General features: G+C 33.7%; 1 protein-coding gene across 5 annotated transcripts in view; it reads right to left on the bottom strand.

Annotated features, from left to right (window-relative positions):
• Positions 1-20,417, bottom strand: part of FSTL5 (follistatin like 5) — a 286,784-nt gene that overhangs the window by 109,824 nt on the left and 156,543 nt on the right. For all 5 annotated transcript variants that reach the window (XM_032686689.1, XM_032686692.1, XM_032686687.1 and 2 more), the window contains exon 6: positions 11,762-11,882. In XM_032686689.1, coding sequence (XP_032542580.1) covers positions 11,762-11,882 — 121 coding nt within the window. The remainder of the gene's footprint in view (positions 1-11,761; positions 11,883-20,417) is intronic.

Here is a 20,417-nt window from a genome sequence, read left to right as displayed (position 1 = left end):
AAATTAGCTGAACTGCAAAGGTCGTTAGAAAGCCTAGAGCATAGCAGAAATACCATATTTCCACAAAATAAAAAAGGTGTCCATGCAACTGTTATTCAAGATTTCCCTAAAATCTGCAGACTAGAGTTACAAAGCAGTTCCTCACAGAAAATGAGACCAGTTTTAGTATGAAAGAGATTTTGAAAAAAACCTACTGACTGGCTGAACTAACTATTGGTGTTTAGAGGGAAAAATACTGCAAGCAGAACTCAAGATAGGCTCTGTCATCTGCCTGTACAGAGGCTTCTAACTTTTGTTATTCACTGAGTAGTATTTTACTCCTCTTAAGAATAGATGCTCTTGTAAATGTCTATAATTTCATGTTGAACATGGTAATGTATTCCTAGAACAAGGACTGTGGGTATTCCACTCTCGGCTTTGCATACCTGGTATGTTTCCCCAAGATCAAAGCAGGTAATGGGCTATGCATCTAAGAAGATCAGCAAAAAGGTTAAAGGACAACCTAAAGACTGACTGGATTAAGTTATGGTTCTTAGCACTTTGGTCTTGTATACTACAGTCCTACTCACAGTATTTTCTGATCTACCTTTTCACTAACAACGGGCATCAGATCTTGCCATGGGCTGGGAAATTATCTTCTTTCACTTCTCCATTGAAGGAATCTGTTTGCAGGCCTCTTCTGAAGAAAAGTCACCAGTGGAGTTGCACCTGGACATCCACTGGAACTCACATGTTCAATTCATTGTTCAATATCATTCAGGAGAAGCAGAAAGAAAATAAAATGATAACATTTGCTGGAACAGAATTTATGGAGAACAATTAATCAGGTAGTTGAGGTAGCAAATGCAAAAGCTGGTTTGCTTGAAGACGTTAGTTAAGATACTGGTATGTCAAATTCAATATACTTAATTCAGTATTCAAAGTATTACATGAAGGAAATAAAAAAGTTCCAAACCTTGTTTATAGAATGGTGGGTTCTAAACTGGTTATCATTGCCTAGGTATGAGACCTTTAGAGTATAATTTGCACTTTTCTGAAAACATATACTCAGTCCTGACAATGTATGACAATAAAAGGAATTATTAGGCAAAGACTGGTACTCAAACAGAAAAATATTACTATGCCACTGTATAAATCCATGTTGCATGGGCAACTTGACTGTTTGCTTTTTGTGCCTCTCCCTATAAAAAAATTTGCAGTAAAATTTCAAAAAGAACAGAGAAACACAACAAGAATGACCAAAGATTGGGCGCTTTTCCATACAAACAACTATTAAGTGACTGGGGGATTTCCAGAATGGAATAGAGTTGGCTACAAAGATATGTCAGCAACTGAAGGGGAAAAAAAGTATTTCAGAGATTAGAAATATAGAACAATTGTTCATGGTTTCTTATCCTACAAGAACTAAATAAATGAACAGGAGGTGTGCACTATGAAATAAAAAAGATAGCACTTGTATCCAGGATTCATTACATTGTGAATATCTCTGAACCAGAATGCTGTAGGCACTAATTTCACGTGGGTAAAAGTAATCAAATCTATGAGTGAGACATCCATCAAGAGCTATTAAAGAGAAGCAGTCTGCAAGACAAAAATCACTAAAGAGAAAGTATGTTAGAGGAATCTTACATACTTTTGCTTCTTTTGCAATCTTCCCTAGGCAATCTCAGAACAAAAATACTGGACTAGATGTACATTTGTACTAATTCAGAGAAGTTGTTAACATGTATACGTTGTTACTCAAAGTAGATATTAACTTGATAATTCATAAGCAAGAACATATTAATCTTTGTTTAGCATCAACTATTGCTTAAATAGAGTGTTCAGCAAGTTTTAAAAACACTATAACTTTTCCCTCCAACAAATACATCTCTACCACATCTCAGCTGGGAAGAATTATAATCATAATGCAAAACAAATTTTTTTAAAAAAAATTTCTCCAATCATTTATTATGCCAGAGTGGCAACCAGATGAATTGTTTGGATCTCTACCATCTTAGGCAATCAGGTTCCCAATTCTTATGCTAAATAACTTCGTAGAGAAGGCTTATGTGGTTTTACTCTCCTCTTGGTTTTCATGGTTTTGCATCTTTTTTTAAACACATTTTGACACAATATTGAACTATGTATACCTCTGCTTCATAGCCTTTGTATGATACCTTCTTAAGATAAGATTGGACACTCTGAGAGCAGGATCTGTTTAGAAAACCAGCCTGAGAATCTATTGACCATTTAATTCTGTATACAACACATGCACAGGGCTATTTTGTTAGCCTATTTCCTTATTTCCTTTGGTAGAAAATGGTCAGGTTCTTTGTTGGGGATTGGGGAAAGAGTGGGGTTTTGTTTGTTGGTTTTTTTTCTTTAACTCCAATGGCATCTATAATACATTTGGATAATTGCACACATGATTTTAGGCTGTAGATAGAATCACAGAATCATTCAGGTTGGAAGAGACCCATAAGATCGTAGTGTCCAGCTGTTAATCCAGCACTGCTGAGTTCACCACTAAGCCATGTCCCTAAGTGCCACATCCACACACCTCAGATAATATTCATCCAACTATAAAAGGGCTCCAGTCACCAGAGGGGGTGAAGTCAGCACTAACAGTGAGTTATCATGACAGACAATTTTATCAAATATATGCAACCCACATATACATAAATATTCCTACTGAACTCAGCTCACATCTAACTCTCTAATGAATACATAAATAATTATTATATGCAATTATGAGGTGTTTATTTCTGAACATTTAGAAAGCCAGGAGTGATGAGAAGGAAGAAGTTTCACAGTTTACAGTATCACAGACCACTAAAATAGCTTTAACTGACTGGAGTACTTGATATTCTTTCCCCTCATCCATACTGTTCTCAATATTTAAATGGAGTTGTAGCAACCTAAATTCTGAGGTGACATACTCAACTCTATACACATCCAAATATTTTTAGCACTGACAGCACATGAGAAGTTACTTAAAACCACTTAAGAGATCTGTGCTATATTAACCAAGCAAAGGCTTGATGACAAGAGATCAAGACTTATTGAAATAAAATTAAAAAACAAACAAACAAAAAGGATCTTTTCATGCATGTCTTCAAACATACCAAGTAGTTCTATCATTAGAGGATTAAAACAATACTACTTTCCTGATTTAAAATAATAACATGTAAATTATATTTTCCTTCATTGAATATATGACTTCAGAATACGAAGTTAGATACTAGTTAGAACTAATAATTTGTCAAAATGTAATGCTTTTATCTAAGCACCTTGTGAATGCAATAAAACAACTGGCATTATCTAATATGTGTACTAGCAACTGTTACAGACTAGACTAATCAGATTAACAGATACATTAAAGAACAATATCCAGCCTTCCAAAAAACTTTCATATATATTTTTAAAGCAAGTGTTTTCTTCAAATGCTTTTGAGATTACAGTAAGAATCACAAAAAGACCTTCCTCTTCCAAAAAAAAAAGGTAAGCCTAAAAGTCCTCTTCTAAGAATGTTTTTAAAAATTAAGTATTCCCCCTAGCTATTTGATTAATCTATTCATTTTTATAAAACAAAAACGAATTTATAGATAATTGATGTGTTTCACTGGGGGCTGGTAGTATAGTCATTATTTTTATCTTTCTGGAGTTAGAAATCAATTTGTAACTGCAATGCACTTTTTTAATAGACAAATTAGGTTGAACAGAGAAATAATACATTTGTCATATTTAACTAATATTGCAATTATCGTGCTCTCTCCAAATTTTGTATCTCTGGGTCATTAGAATCAGCTGAGCATTGGAAACTTACCAGAGAGATGATTTTAATATAGAAGCACGTCTCTCCTCCTTTTAGGACAAACAAGTTCAGGAGATGCAAGTTACTAGGATAGACATGCGCTTCTACCTTCCAAAGGGATGCATCATGAAGCCCCTTGCAAAGCACCGCCTTTTTAATTTTTCTCCCTTATCACATTTTATGAGTGAGCTACAAAAATTTTGCCAAATATAGGGTAAAAAAATCTTGGAAATCATAGAATCATTGAATGGTTTGGGTTGGAAAGGATCTTAGAGATCCCCTTGTTCCAATCCCCCTTGCCATGGGAAGGGACTTCTTCCACTAGACCAGGTTGCTCAAGGCCCCATCAAACCTGTTCTCAAACACTTCCAGGGATGGGGCATCCACAACTTCTCTGGGCAACTGTTCCTGTGCCTCATCACCTTCAGAGTACACTTTTTGTGTAACTTCTAATCCAAGCCTGTCCTCTTTCATTTTTAAACTATTTCTCCTTCTACTGTCACATATTCTTGTAAATAGTCTCTCTTCCTTGTAGTCTCCAACCTCATGGCTTTTGTGAATTTCTCCCCTTATTCTATGGCATTGTCCAGCATGTGGGTCAGGAGGACCTTTATGAGCAAAACTTTTGCATTTAATTAATCTTTGTTGACTTAGGACTGAGGACGGAAAGACCAAACCAAGGCCTGAAAACATCAGCTAAGAAAAACTAAATATAAATTATTTCAAAATAACTAACTAAATAAATAAATAAAAATGAGGGCGTATATACAATAAATACAAGACAGACACAAAAATGGTCCTTCTCTCTGAACACAGTGAAAGTGTATTATCACCTGTAAGATCACTGCAATTACTGTGGTTTGAGTGCCCTTGTAACAAATGCAGACATAATAGGAAGAGTTTATCAGCTGGTAAGCTGAATGCTTTTCTCCAGCCTATTATGGTTAGTGTTCCAGTTCTACTTACCTGGCCTTAGGATAAAGGAGCTTATTTACACTTAAAGGTGACTGGTTCCTTTTCAAGATTTTTATACAGGTTTTAAATTAACCAAGTCAGCACAAACATTTATGTCCTAGGAGAGACAATAATAGGGCTACATAAAGTGATGAATATCATACTTCATCAGAGCTTCATGACAAGCATGTAAAATATCTGATCTTGCAGTACTTTGATAAACTATTTCATTTTGTGTATATCCAGAAGAAAGGCAAAAATCAGGTAAAATTTTAAAAGAATAGAAACCTTCAGCTGCATGATAGCACTTCAAAGAAAGTATGTTAAAATCAGTTATCTCCTACTTTGATCCAGTTCTGAACAGGCAAACTACATCAACACTTCAGCATTTCTCAGAGGATTTGTACATTGCAAACCAGAAAAATTAAGTTGTTTGGTTTTGGTGGTTTTTTTTGGTTTTGGTTTTTTTTTTTTTTAAGGACCCATTTTACTCAGAGACTTTTAAATAAAAAAAAAGTTTCTAAAAAAAACCCCAAACAGCAAAAAACCACCACCACAAAAACCCCAACCAACAAAAAAACTCATGGTCTTACTGGGGAAGCACCAGATAAACACATTTATCATGATTTAAAAATCACTTGGCATCAAAATGAATTGACTTAGTGGCATGTGAAAAATTTCAGGCACACTACTTCAATCCATTAAACAATATTTAATACCTTAAATATTTCCTTGTTTCTAATGTTCAGTTTAAAGCTCTGCCCACTCAATAGAAGAGGGTGCATCTTTTTCCAGCTGAGGTTCTCCAGATTGTAAACACATGTAGCACTGGTAATAATTTGAAAGATAGATTAAGTTGAGCTAAAAATCATTACCATGAAGTCCAATAGCTCCTGCACAGTAGGATGTTAACTGGTGTTTTCAGAGGTTAGTGGTGAAATATAACACACTCTGGAACACTCTAATACACACAAGTTGTTGCTGAAAAGGAATTAATGGTAACAGGAGATAGAATAATACCTCTTCCTCCCTCAGAAAATGTTTCCTCTACTATTTGTTAACATGTTTTACTATTGAAGACTTATCGCAGTTATAAAGCTCTGACTCACACTCTACACTAAACACAATATTGAATTAATTGGAAGTATAAATTCAATAAGTATTTTTTTGAGTTAAGTTTTGTGGACTTGAGGATAACTCAACGGAGTGTGAAGTCTCATTTATTTCATTGAGTAATTCTGTATAGATTTTTTTAATTTAGATTTTGTTATCAGTGGTTTTTTAAGTTCTGGTCTCTTTTGCTTCAAAACCAAAGATACATATTGTAAAAAAAAGATTTCTGAACATGCATCTGTAATAATTGCATTTGAAAAATTAAAACAGAAGTAAAGCTATATAATGAAAGCAGTGATGTTTCAGAATGTTTCTTCAGGACTGAGAAAATGTAATAACTAAGCATATGTGATCATAACGAGCCCTGTGTTTATAGGGACTTCTTGCTGCTTGCCTTTGATTCCAGACACAACAAAGCACTGAGTTTGACAGTCATATTAGGCAATAGCCTCACATTTCCTTCTAAAAGGTGAGCCCAAAGACAAGTTCTGTAATTTCAGAACAGATCAAAAACTCCTGTAATAGCTGCTGTTACTGGAGTTTTATAAATCACTTCATACAAACACCTGGGCAATAAGAAGTACTTGAAATCCAAATCTGATATATGTGACCTGAATGGCATTTCAAAGCTGAAGGTACTTTTAAATATATAAAGCAATAGCATGTACAGTAACAGCATACATCATCCTGAATAACAGCTGCACAACAGATTAGATATTGTTAATAGTGTTGAGTGGTACCTGAAAGCACAAGTAATTCCAGTGAAACCATAAAGCATCATTAATAGAAGAAGGGATTATACAATTGGGTCATATTTGGTTTTGTCTAGATAATTCTTTCTGACAATTTCTCGCACATCTAGAGGTAATTTTTACAGTCAAGTCATCAGTGTGAGGACCTTCTGTGGCCCCTTCTACAAGCATAAGATAACATCTAAAATAGTTCTACACTAACAATAGAAAATGATTCTGAAAGATGTTGTTATTTTTTTCTTCTTTTTATGCAGGATATCAGTTGTTACATGGAGCAGTTAATTTGATTATGTACAGTAAATTTGGTATTTATATTAATTCTATTCAATCAGATTTTTTCACAAATATCTAAATTAATGTCATTGTTTCTATTGAAATCAGAAAGGGAAGTGCTTACATATATGTATACATCTGCATCTACTGAGTGATAAAATAAAATAATTTATTACTATTTACTTGCTTGCAGTGTGCCTTGAGTTATTGCAACCCACCATGAGGGCCACCTGAGGTACTTGCTTTGAAATTTCATTTGAGATGGTACTTTAAAGAAGGAAAACACAAGATTATTTGTTTTAGAAAAGAGCACCAGATGAAAAGTAAAAAGAGAAATCATTTGCAGCTAACACAAAATTCTCTTGATACATAGGGGACATTAACCAAAGAAAGAAAACCCTTGAAAAATAAAGGAGGTACACTGGTTGAAATTTAGATTGTAGAAGATAAAGCTTTCAAGAAATTGTATTCCCCCCCCCCCTTTTAGATTTTGTTTGGCTCATTCATCTTATGATTTCACCTGCCCTTTCAGAAAAAGTTAAATATATTTCTCCTTGTCTAAAAAACACATTTGGTGATAGAAAACCCTTTGTCTTGAGGCTGGCTGAGGAATGAAAGGAAAAAAGCAAAAAAACCGTTAAGATGGAACTGGATCACTTTTAGGATATAATTTTACATTATGTGACCAAAGAAGTGGAGGACTGAACAAGATGATTCCTTCAGTCCCAAGCTCCCAAAACCTAGCTAAACTTTCTAGTTTATCTTCTTATGCTAAAGGAAACAATTTTTCAGAATCCCCTCTGCACATGCTACTGATTTAGTTAAACTGTTATGGCATATAGTAGACAAATAACTCACAGATAGATGTTATAGCATCAAAAATTACCCCTCATTACCACTCATACCCATGGTATGAGTGAAAACAGCCTATACCCAGAAAACCACAATAGTTTTGTCAGTATGTAAAACCCTTCAGAAGCCAGTAAGCATCTTCATCAGCTTGCAATATTCTGTGAACCTGGACCTGGCACAAACCTTCACAGCAGAGAACACCCTCTCAGGCATTTTCTTTCTTTGTTACTACCTCAGCGTCTGACCTTCTGAAGGGTGAAAGGGATTTTCATTCCATTGCATACAGTTATCTACATTTGGTTGTCCTGTTTATTGTGAACTCATTTTGTCAGATAAAATGACACTGTTGAAAGTAAATCACAGAAAACAAACAAGCATGCATATGTATGTACATAGATATAGATTTACATGCATGTTAATACCTGAAAAACAGCCAATGATTAATCTTTGTCCTTAGGGTGGTTCCCTTTCTACTACTGGAGAAAAAACAGAATTCCTGGTATTTGTGAGGAAAATTTCTAATTAAATATACCAATGAAAAAAAATCCGACCTGCAAATGCTAATGAAATAGACTCTCATTTCTGTTACAAAAATAAACAAGAAAAAAAAAACAAACCAAAAAAAAACCCCCCAAAAATAACTCCTTTGAATTCTGTGCAGAAGTCTTGAATAGAAGTTTTTAATTTCTTCATCATGCAAAGCCAAATCTTCTCCACTGCCATTCTGAGGCAATACAAGTCAGTAACACTTGCTCCAGCGGTTGGATGAACTTCAGTGAGGAGAGATTGACATTTTTCAAATCCACTACTCCACTACAGTTAGGGATAGAGGCAAATGCACTGGGAATAGCAGGTATTAGTGTGAAATTAGGTTTCATATATACATGAAAACGGTGGAGATAAAGGAATGAAAACCCCATGAAATCCACACAGTCAAGTTATATTGATGGGGTACTGTTCAAAAGGTAAAAAAAAATTCTATAAGTATTTTTTTAAGTAAATTAACAGTTATGTCTTTTAAATGTCTTTAAACATCAAATAACACCATAACATTTTGGAAGATGATCCCCTGCAATCACTGTTACTCAGTTATAATCTTTCATTATATATAAAAATAATTTTAAAAAATAATTTGAAAAAAAAATTTCCTATTTTGGTTTCTATTTGTTCTACGTGTTTGAAAGTGTCCAAGCTGGTGAAAAATAATATTTTCCTTATTGTAAAAAGGGACAATTTCAGAATTATAATATATGATCACAATATAATGTATTAATAATATATCATTACAATATAACCAAATAGAATGCAAAATTTAAATTATTAAGTTCTCAAATAAAATTCTGGAAAAATCATGTTTATTTCTCTCTGTAATAAATATTTTGAACATTCCTGTGTCACTTTATTGAAGAAAATTAAAATGTTTAATTCTGTTGCAGGTGAATGCTTAATTGAAGAGATACTTTTGCATGGAACAGTGTGTAGAAGATGTGTCATGAGCGCTTCTTGTGTATACTTCCATACATGGATCTGGTTCCCTGTCTATATTAATTGCCTGTATCCTCATAAATCCAGACTTGCCATTACTAGTGACAGCTCACAAGTTTTGCCCTAAGCAAACAACACAGGCCTCTGGACAGATTCTGTCACATTCACTTTACCTTAGGTTAGCGTGGCTTGTGTGGAGAGCTTGGTTTCAGCTTTGGGTCAGCTTGTGTAGCCATAAGAGCAGTAGTCAAATGACAGGGTGGCTCATTTAAGTTGTTTTGATTTTGCTCAGCTTTTACAGGAATATATTGTTTTTGTTAATGCTAGTGAAGTAGGTCAAACTGACTGAATTCAAACCATCTTGAGACCAAATGCAATGGAACTAGTGTATTTACCTCAAATTTATTTAAAGAGTATTTATTTTATCTTAATTACAGAATCTAATGTTATGTCACATTTCTTTCACTTTTTGGGCAACATACAATGAAGCGCACCTGTTTTTAGGTTTTGTTTTTCAACAATGTAATGAATATGAATGCATTTTGTTGATCACATAGAATGAATCTTGCTCTAGAAATTATCTTCTAAGATAGCCTTATAGTTATAAATAGGGTCTTCTCCACTATTGTATTTCAACAAAGAAACCTAAATGATTCCTAATCTTATGTAATCTAATATTTTCATTAGAATTCATAATAAGGCAATGCTTAACATGCCATATGGAAATTATTTTTATTATTCAAAAGTTCACTAAAAATATATAAGAAAATGCTATTTTTATGTCTGAAGTTTTACAAGACAGAATAATCCCTCAGAGACACATCAAAATCTTATTTGGAACAAAAATATTATGCTTCCTTTGTTACAAGGTTTCAGTGTTTTTAAAAAGCATGGTAATGCTTTAAACATATCTTTAACCCTCATGGACTGCTATGTATGGTAAATGCTTCCATATAAATTTCCACACGGTATGCACATAATCAAAATCTAGAAGCAGAGCACCTAATCATATAATCATAGATAATGTGTGGATGTCTTTCTATAGATGCTGTATAATTCTGCACATTTTTGTAAGCCAGACTTGTAATACAACTCTAAATAAAGAAATTAAGGTATTTCCTAGTGTTTTGCTGCTGCAGATGAACTAATTTATCTCATTGTCACAATGTCCTAACATCTTCCACTTTCTCCCCCTGCCCTTATTTCTTGGCTGTACTCTCACCTCTTTTGCATGAGTCATGGTCTGACCCTTCCCTTCATCAATTCAGGTCATTCAGCAGGATTGGGGGTGGGATATGGAGGGTGAGTATTTTTCTGCTGACTTAGTAAGTGACTCAGAGGACAGAGCGTGAGTGTCAGGACAATGCAAGAAAGGCAGTCAGATAACCTCAGGAAGCAGGATCAAGTTATTTGTAGGAGCAATAAGCCATTTGTTCAGCTAAGCGGTATCACAAAATCAATCACACTTTCTGAAAGATTTTTAGGGAAATAAAAATTGTCAAAACTAAGAAACTTTCAGGCAGTCTGTCTTGTTTATCCATTTCATGTTTATTCTACTTGTCATGCAGCCATTTTTAGTAAAAATTCATTACTTTTTAGTTTAAACTCTGTAAGTTGTTTTGAATCTTTTTTTCATTTGACATAACTTAAAGTGGCTGAGAGCTCTCATCTACTCAAAGATAAAGTACAAGAAGACTAAAACAACAGGTTGCGATGACTCATTGAACATACATTAATGGACTAGTCAATGTATACTCAAACAATAATTATAGAAAGAATTGAGCACAAACTTCATCTTCTATGTTACCAGGTTGTTGAATTTAGAGCAACAGCTTTTGAAACCAAAGCCAGTTTTCAAGATTCAGTCTTAGGTTCAAGGTACATAAGAGAGAAAAATCATCAGTTCTGATCTGGATATAACAAAATATAAGGATGTTAGATTTAACACACTGTATAAAAGCTCTCAACATCTTTCTTCTTTCTGCTATTCACTACCATGTTGAACCTTATCCCAGTGTTTTTGGTCAAGATGTTTTAAGTCCTATACACAATTGTTCCGACATCCTTTTGGCACTGAGAGAACAAATACCCTGAAAACTACACCACAAATCTTTTATCTCATTCCAAGTCCTATGAAGACATAAGACATGTAATAGATGTGGTACATATGTTGCTGGGTTTGTCAGGAATGATCTTATCAGCAGTCACAAATACAGGGTGTGGAGAAATATTTCGGTTGTGCTGATCATATCTTGACCACACTGCTTGCCACTTTTGCGCAACACAGACTTACCAATGCAAGCTGGCATCAAAAAAGATTATCTATGAATTCTCCATTACCAAAATCCCTCATAAATCTGGAACTTTTGATAGTGGGTATCATTGATTTCTGCTACAAAGTTTTCTGCTATATCATGACTGTTAAGTTGTACAGCATCTGGATACATCAAGATTCAAAAAATAAAAAATGCTGTTTCACAAAAGCAAAGCAAGAAAGAGAAAACTGAAAGAAGAATAGGCTAGACTTGGTACTTACGAAAAGCTCTATAGAACTCTTCCAGAGCCAGGTGCTTGTCACTATTATAATCATCGTATTTCAGCAAATCGAACACAGAGCAGTCAGATGGTTCCTTGCCAAGTTCATCCTGTTTTATTACCTGACAAGAAAATTATAACCATGAAATTGCATTTGAGCTCTTAGAGTTCTCTGGTATAATTAATTGTTTCTAATAATCATTTAATAGATCATTTTAAGGTTGCTGTGGGGCAATGAACTGCAACTGTGTAAAGTCAGGGATTTTCAGTTACTTTGCAATTATTTATTACAGTTTTAACAGTTAATACCTTTAGGACAGACTCTGAAATTACACAAAACTTCTTAGAATATACAGAGAATATATATAATGGGGATAGACAGAAGCACTATAAAGGCACTGGGAATTTTAAAGCTGATCTTACTTTATATGTGCTGGAATGGTGATTAAGACACATTCAAATATACTTGAAATAATAATTTCCCAAGTACAAATGGCAGAATGTCTTTTTCTTCTCAGTCTAATTCCTAACCACAGAAACCAAGTGCAGACACTTTCAAAAATAACTAATATAAACTCTTCTTATCGCACTAATTATATCAATTTGTTATAGGCTTTGGACAAACCTATTATCTCCCTAAAGACCTGTTATATAAGTAGTTGACCTGAAAAGATTTCTGTTTCTTAATGGGGGTACATAAAATTTGTAAATAGATCATAATTAATAGCTATTAGATTTTTAACTCCAATGGACTTACCCTAGAGAAACGTTCTTTAATGTGTGCAGCATTTTTGTTTAAGTCTATGTATATAGTAGACATCTGCTTAGATTCCATCTGAGGAATTTTTAAGATGCTGATAGTGATTCAGAATTGTCATTTTACATGATGCTTATATTAAAAATATTATCACATAACTGAAAGAACCAAAACTAATGCAACTCTTTGTTGTAATATTGCACAGTCTACAGTTTTGTACTTGGTACAGAAAAATGGAATATGTCTTAGGTAATTCCTAGGTAAAATAATTATTCTTCCAATAACCTGTCTCCCAAAATAATTGTTAAAAGATTATATCTGTATTAACATAGGATAACTTCTGGAAAACAGGGCATACAGGGGCTTTTGTGTTTCAGTTGCTCTGCAAAGGAATTGATTCAGTTACTGTTCATGCAAATACAAAATAGCTAAAAGAATAATAGAGAATAAAAGGAGCAGTAGAAGAAAAAGACACAAACATTTTATGCTACCAGAAATAATCTGCTATGTATTAATATAAAAGCATTATAAAAGATAATCACCTTGTTTGTACATTAGAGAGTATGAAAACCATATACATAGACAAGAAAAAACACTACAAAACTGTCTTTTGTTATTATTAATTAAAAATACATACTACACTACCTGAATATTAGTGCTTGCTATTTCTCACACTTTAAAAGCCTGTTTATTGAGTTCACATTAAACTGAATTAAGAAAAAATAAGATTGTGTAGATCATGCAGCTGGTACATAAAGGACAAAAATGTAGTCTGGGAAAAATTAGTAACTCTAAGCCCATTACTGTTATACAAGAAGTACTAAATATGCAATGGTGTGTAATGAAAACTTTAGAAGAACTCATTGAGATTTCAAGGCCTTGAAATGTTCTTAAAATCATAGCTGGTTCATGGAAAAGGCACATTTAGGATGAGAAGAGTCATTCCTTTAATTGTCTGAAATTGTTTTAAACACCTGCTTTCACTAGCTTTAACTGTACAAATAAGAATGAAACGTTACACCTAAGGTGTAAGAAAACCTTTTTTAAAGTCCCAAAACACCTGTCTCTATAGTATCACATTTTAAATTGCAAATTAGTGTTCTCAGCTTCTATTCTTTGACCTGAAATCTGTCTTATGATGCTTTTCATTTATAATTGGTCAATTTTATTTAAAATAAGAATAATAATAATTTTAAAAAATATTAGATAGAATGAATGTGCTATAAAGATACTACAGACACGTGCATTTTATCATCTTGTGCATTTTATCAGTTATTTCATTTTCATCCTCAGTAAACCTGTAATTTTGATTACAGATTCAATATTTGTTTATGTACAGACATGTTTATGCTGGTGATATACTTTGGGGTTCTTTTGAAAATACACTTGCTGTTGATAAATCCTCCAAACATGTCTGTGAGGACAGGTTTCAAAAAGTACAGAAGTGATTTTATATCATGATTAATCTTAATTATCTGTAATTTGCTGCTAGAAGAGTTGTTCCAATCAGAATTCTCTTGTGCAGGACCTAGCCATCTCCCAGCTCTGCAATGGGACCTGTGGATCAGATCAACTCTGAGATCAAAATCAAAATTAATCTTTGTGGAGCTTTTGATCAGTTGGTTGGGTTTTCCTTTTGAAGGGATGGGAGATTAATATCCTGTCACATGAGATATGACTCACAACCAGGTACAACTTAGAGTATGGGGGTTTGGATTTTGAAAAATTGCCTGTTTCTGTAGCATCTTGAAGTTAGATCAGACCAATTATGATATGAAATTATAACCTGTATGAGACTCTAGCAAAGTAAATATGACTGGTTACCAAGCCATCAGCCAACAGAGAAGTTGTTTAGGAACTTATGTTGGCATCAAGTTCTACAATCATCAGGATCAAATGGCCTGCTCACAAGAGTCCCTAAGTCAGCTGAGACATTTTTCATGTTGACATTACCTTTCAACAGATCTTCCAGTATCAGTGAAATTCCATGGAAGAGGATATATAATGATGGTGTGCAAATATTCAAACAGGTCAAGAAAAAATATTAGTATTGGATCAAGAAATAAACAGTGGAATTCACAAATTAAGACTGCGAAGATTTTTTTTGTTTCTAAATGCTGGCATAGCATATTTTAATACCATCTTCTAGGAAATACAGCCTGTCAGACAAACCCAATTTAATTTCCTTTTACTTATGTAAGATTTAATTTACAAAGGCAGCTTACTAAACGTAATATTTTCTTATAGGTATTTTTAATTTCACACACTACGTAATCACAAGGTAAAAATAATATGCAGTATCAATAAGGCATATACTGCATGAATAATAACATCAGTTATTGCAAAACCTGAAAAGAATAGATGTCTGTAAGGAATTATCAACAGCTAAAACAATCCAGTGGGATTTTTAAAATGTGGTGTCTCATCCCAATCTCTTTTGATAATTTAAAAGTAAGTAAAAAAATAAAATTGGTAGATGGTACGTACTGTTGAGGTGAATAATAATGAGGAGAAGGACAAGGCAGCATATGGAATGAAATGGATCACATGATTGAATGTTTTCAGAAAAAGTACCTGTGTTTTTGTACAATGTAATATAACATCTAAAACTAGGAACCTCGTGAAAACCCAATGTAAGAACCTCATACCCTAATGAGGATTAATGGGCTCTGGAAAGCATTTTATCTGAAAAACAAAGTGGCAAGATTTGCTGGGGATAAAGAAGCATTATAAATTCCAGGATCATTCTGTAACCTAACCAAGTAGCATGGTTTTTTGAAGTGTAACAAGGTAACTAGGGTTAGAAAGACAATGGTGGGACTGAATTTGAAACACAACACTCAGTTTTGACTTGCACAGATTAAAATTTAATGTTGAGAAACTAGAAGGGAATTTACCAAGTTAGAAAGTATCCATAAAACAAACCAAAGTCTGCTGAGACACTTTACATTAAGTGAACTGAGAAAAATCAATCTTTATAGGTTTGGGGGGGGGGAAAGGTTTGCTGGGTTGTTTGTTTGTTGTTTGTTTGTAAGGGAGACTTAGACTTGACCATATCACATTCCATAGGTAATTTCTCAGGGGAAGAAATAAATATTTCAGTTTGGAAAATCATTAATAGGACAGGAAAAAAAACAGATAACACCTATAAAACTGGAAAAGAAAAGCCATAGGAAGAGTTAACCTTGAATACTGTGTCTTTTAAGTTCTCCTTCATGTTTTCAAATCAAGGCTGCACACTTCCTTATAGACCTTTTCTACAAGACATTATTTTTTTAATTAAAAGTATAGGATAAATAGAATAAAATCTAATGTTTATGATACACCATCATCTAATCAAACTTGTATATCATAGATGATTCAACAATGTGCCTTAAATTTTAAATTCTATTAATCTATTAATCTCTGTCTCTGGAGGAGAGAAGAGTAAAATTTAAAGAAACTGTTTCTTAAGAGAATTCTTTAAACACAACTTGTCTACTGCTTGGTTAAACTAAACAGACAACAATTCATTAGGGAGGGAGAATAGAAACTGGTAAAATTTTTAGTAAGTCATAGGCTAGAAATAAAATACTTATTATAAAAATTGAAATCTCATAAAAATTATCTGCACAATTTTATGATTGTACCATACAAATCAAACATGGATTATTTGTTTTCAAACTTCTAAGATGAAAATTCTTACCAGAGAATGTTTGCAAATATTTATGCTCACAATTTTTACTTTGCGTTTCCATAAAGGCAGTGAAGTATTTACTTTCCATATCATCAACTGGTAAAAGGCAAAATATACAGCAAGAGTGCTGCTCTGTCCATAGCACATTGTGAAAACCCATAAATACTGAAAACTTAGAAACTTATCTAAATTTTCAAATTAAATATGGCTTTTAAAAAATATGAAGCTTATCCTTGAGAATTCAATACTCTTTGAAACATGAAAGAAGGATTTGCATTACTTAGAAAATATTGTACTTCTTAAAGGTATAGCACACAATTATCTACTTCCCATGAAATAACATACTGCTAGCTAAATTCAAAACCTCTCAGGAACTTAGCCAGTACAACTCCAAATTTTAGGAGACTGGGAAAGGTAATCTGATTAAAAATAGCAAACTGCACATCAGAATAGATTGTTTTGTTTTATTCCCTTTGATTTCTGACAGTCACAATGAAAAATCTGCAGCTGTTATGAAAATAGAGCACAAATAACATAACATTTCCTTTATTAGTCCACCTTACCTGGAATGTTATCAATCAGTAGGTTTTTTTCCTGCCTGTGATTGATGGTCTTTACATACCTCCCCAAAGGAAATGCTACAGAAATACAACTACAAACACAACCTTCCTTTAAATCTAATATGGTCACTCAGTTAACGTGTGTTCATCTTTCCTAAAGGTATCTCATCACAACAGGATCACTCAGTGCTTGATAAAACACCAAATATATCAAACACCAAACACTGTGAAAACTGTGCTCCAGATTAATTCTGAACTGCACAAGGGGGGATTCAATTACTTTTTCCCCCATCTTCCACAGCAGTATAACGTAGTGTAAATTGAAAGAATTGACCACTTATGAAAGCAAATTGATAATAAAGGTTGGCAAATTGTTTCTTGCTTTAACTTCCCTTAATCTAAGTTAAATCGGTGTTCTTACAATTTACCAGCAGGTTCTGTAGGGCAGCAACACCATCTGGTATTTGATGTCTATAGTAGACAGTTTCCTTTGAGAATTTGATGTAGAGTGAGTAAAGATACAGGGCTATGATTCTATGCATCACAGAATGGGTCAGACATAGAGATCCCCGGGCAAACGGATATCTGTACTGCTAAGACCACACAAAATGGCACATAAAGGCATGGACTAAATTTCATTTAAAGGTATTATCTCAATACTATCCTATGTTAATCAAGTTACACAGCTCAGATATGAGATTTACCCCCGCAAACTGCTTCAAAGAGAAGTACGTTTCCCTGCCTTTCCAATTCCACACTTAGCAGAGGGAAGACCTACTCTGAGTCAGAAGATATAAGGTGTCTGCAATTATAATGCTGAAGTTATAGATGTCTAGCTCACAGTATAAGACCAGAATAGATATTAGGACCACATAGATGGCATGGGTAAAATTCCACACCTCAGAACTAAACCCAGAACTACCAGCACTGAGCCTGTGGCTTTGGACTTAAACAAGAGAAAACAATGAGTGCAAGCAAAATCCTGCACTTGTGTCCACTTCCAGTTAGCACCAGTCCTTGAACCTACCCAGGAAATGAAGCTTGGTCCTGCTTCCTTCATGGCTTGTGTTGCAAGGAACACTTTCACAGGACAGAACTTAGAAATCATTGAACCAGAAAGAAGTAACTGAAGAAGTAGAACCACTTTGCCCAACCTCACAGTCGTTGGCTGGAGAAGGGAATATGCTAGGTAACACCAGGTTCAGAAACTGGGGGCTTCTATCTTTCAGTCACTAGATGTACTCACAAAATCTGGTGCCTAAAAGTCCTCTCATTTAAAAAACATTAATTCTCAGACTTTAGGCATGGACTTTGTCCCTAGCAAGAAAATTAGAAACTCACAGCTGGAAATCACACAGCAGCTAGATTATGCAATGCTTACATATCTCCGAAGACGCTAAATGCTCCATCTGGACTGATGAAAAGACTTAAGGCTGTCTACCCAGGTATATGAAATATTCGTATGTTTTAAATATATATGCAAAGCTATTAATCTAGTAGCTAGATATAGGATAGAACAAATGTCATTTTAAAATCTCTTAGTAGCTTTTCTTTTCTTCCTTATATGCCTTTCCAGTAGCTAAATAACTAATTTCTAGTTCAGCAGTGTAACTCAACTATCCATTATGCAAGAATATAATGGGAAGTGCTTCTACTTGATAACAGCAAAGGCAACAGAGGCCAAGCTCTTAAGAGTTTAATATGATGATCACAGTGTTTGTAAGCTTTCACTCACTACTAGTCCCTAAAAGAGTCTCTCTTAATTTTCCCCAGTCTTAAGGTTTCCTGTAGAATTCTTGTTCTTATTTTGAATCTAGAATTGAATAAAGCACATATTCAGTTTTTGTTAGATTAGTGATAGCACAACATAGAGAACCTAGTTTAGGAATCTTAATCTTTGACATATAAGATGGAGCCACAATTCAGGTCAATTTATTGTTGCATATAAAAGGACACACCTGTTCTCAATTCACAAACAAGCATTTGTTAGCAAACAGAGTAACTAACAGTGACTGAAGCAAATCTGAGAAAAAAAACAACTTAAAGAATAAACAACAGGAAGAAACTAATTAAAATGTACTCTTACCCTATACATTTGGCTGCAATTAATGTTGTGTTAAACAAACCAATTAAACGTATAATTCCTTCAGACTACATTTTTTTAAATTACCCTACCAAAACTAAGTAATTTATGGATACAGCTCTACACATCTACAGAGAGTGTACTTCTAAGGTGTGACATATTCCTGAGATTTAGAGGTAAGTACACGTATCTACACACAGCCATAAAGACAATAGTACTTAATTTCCTATTTAAAATTTGTTTCTTATTTAGTATATTTTTAATCGGAACTTTTGAAATGATGCTTTATGCAAAGATGATTTATATCCATACACACACCCACACCCCAATCCTGTGTAATTATCTACTAACACACATGGATCCATAACACTGTTCAAAGTTTCATTATATTTCATGAGAAGTCTGAATTTTTGATGTCACCTGTAACAGAAGCATATTGAACTGCTATTTGAAAATGGCATACTTAATCTTATAGTAGTTCCTGTAACTTCCAATTATCTTTCCTTGAAACAGTGAAGAACTTAGTACATCTCCTAAAAGTGAGGGGTTCTTTTGCCTGTTTCTTAATTGGTTTTATTTGGTCCCGCTCACTGGAATTGAATGACAACAAGAAAACTCAAAATAAAATGCAGAAGTGAGGATGAGTTTTTATGAAAATGTAATGTATTTTCATTTGACCTATGTTAACCTGGTAAATAAAAGAAATACATCCAGATACTTAAAATTACAGATACTAGTTCATAAATAAGGATGTTAAATTCTTTCTTTGAATCTAAAACTCAGATCATTAAGGAAAGGAAGAGGAAAATTTATTATTATTATATATTCAACTTGCTTTCAGGCTATGTCACTTCCCTTTTCTATAAAATTTTACTTTCTTAGTTTACTAGTGTAAGAAATAAATAGAAGAAAAGCAGCTCTAAGTCTAATCAAGTATAGATTATTTCACTTCACATACAGAAGGAACTTGAATTTCACTGTTGAGCAAGATGAAGCACTCTCAGAGGTTATGCATCTTTCCCTGTTGCCAGAAAAGGCTTACTGTTTATAAAAAGGCAATTCCACCATACAGGAATAACTACATTCATCACTGAAAAAATACATTTTATTCCCATGCCTACTCATAACACTTCCGCTGTTTTTTCTCTTCTATACAACAAAAACAATATAGAATAATCAGGTAGTCTGCAGTGATAGAAATACTGGTATTTAATTTACAACTTTTTTTAAATTCCTGTTTGGTTTTGCATAAGATAAAATAGATAAAAAAATGAATCTGTTAACAACTGAATATTCATAGTTAACAGGAAGATTCAATTATCTTCTATTATTTTGGATTCATTTAAATTGTTTCAAAGTGTTTAAAAGCAAAACAAACCCTTCAAGGAACCACCTCACTGTACTAGAAAACTTGCAGATATGTTGACCAGAGGTGATGAAGATGATGAAAATCCTGCCTATTTCATACCCTGCACTTTTGGAAGGACATATTCTCTTTCTGATTAGTATCTACTGCTCAAAACAGAGTGGTCTAAAAAGTTAACTTCCAAAGTAAGGCCTTTTAAAATCAAGCCACATCTC

This window comes from Chiroxiphia lanceolata, chromosome 4 (assembly GCF_009829145.1).
Source record: "Chiroxiphia lanceolata isolate bChiLan1 chromosome 4, bChiLan1.pri, whole genome shotgun sequence".
Lineage (NCBI taxonomy): Eukaryota > Metazoa > Chordata > Aves > Passeriformes > Pipridae > Chiroxiphia > Chiroxiphia lanceolata.
This window is presented reverse-complemented; position numbering and strand designations above follow the sequence as displayed.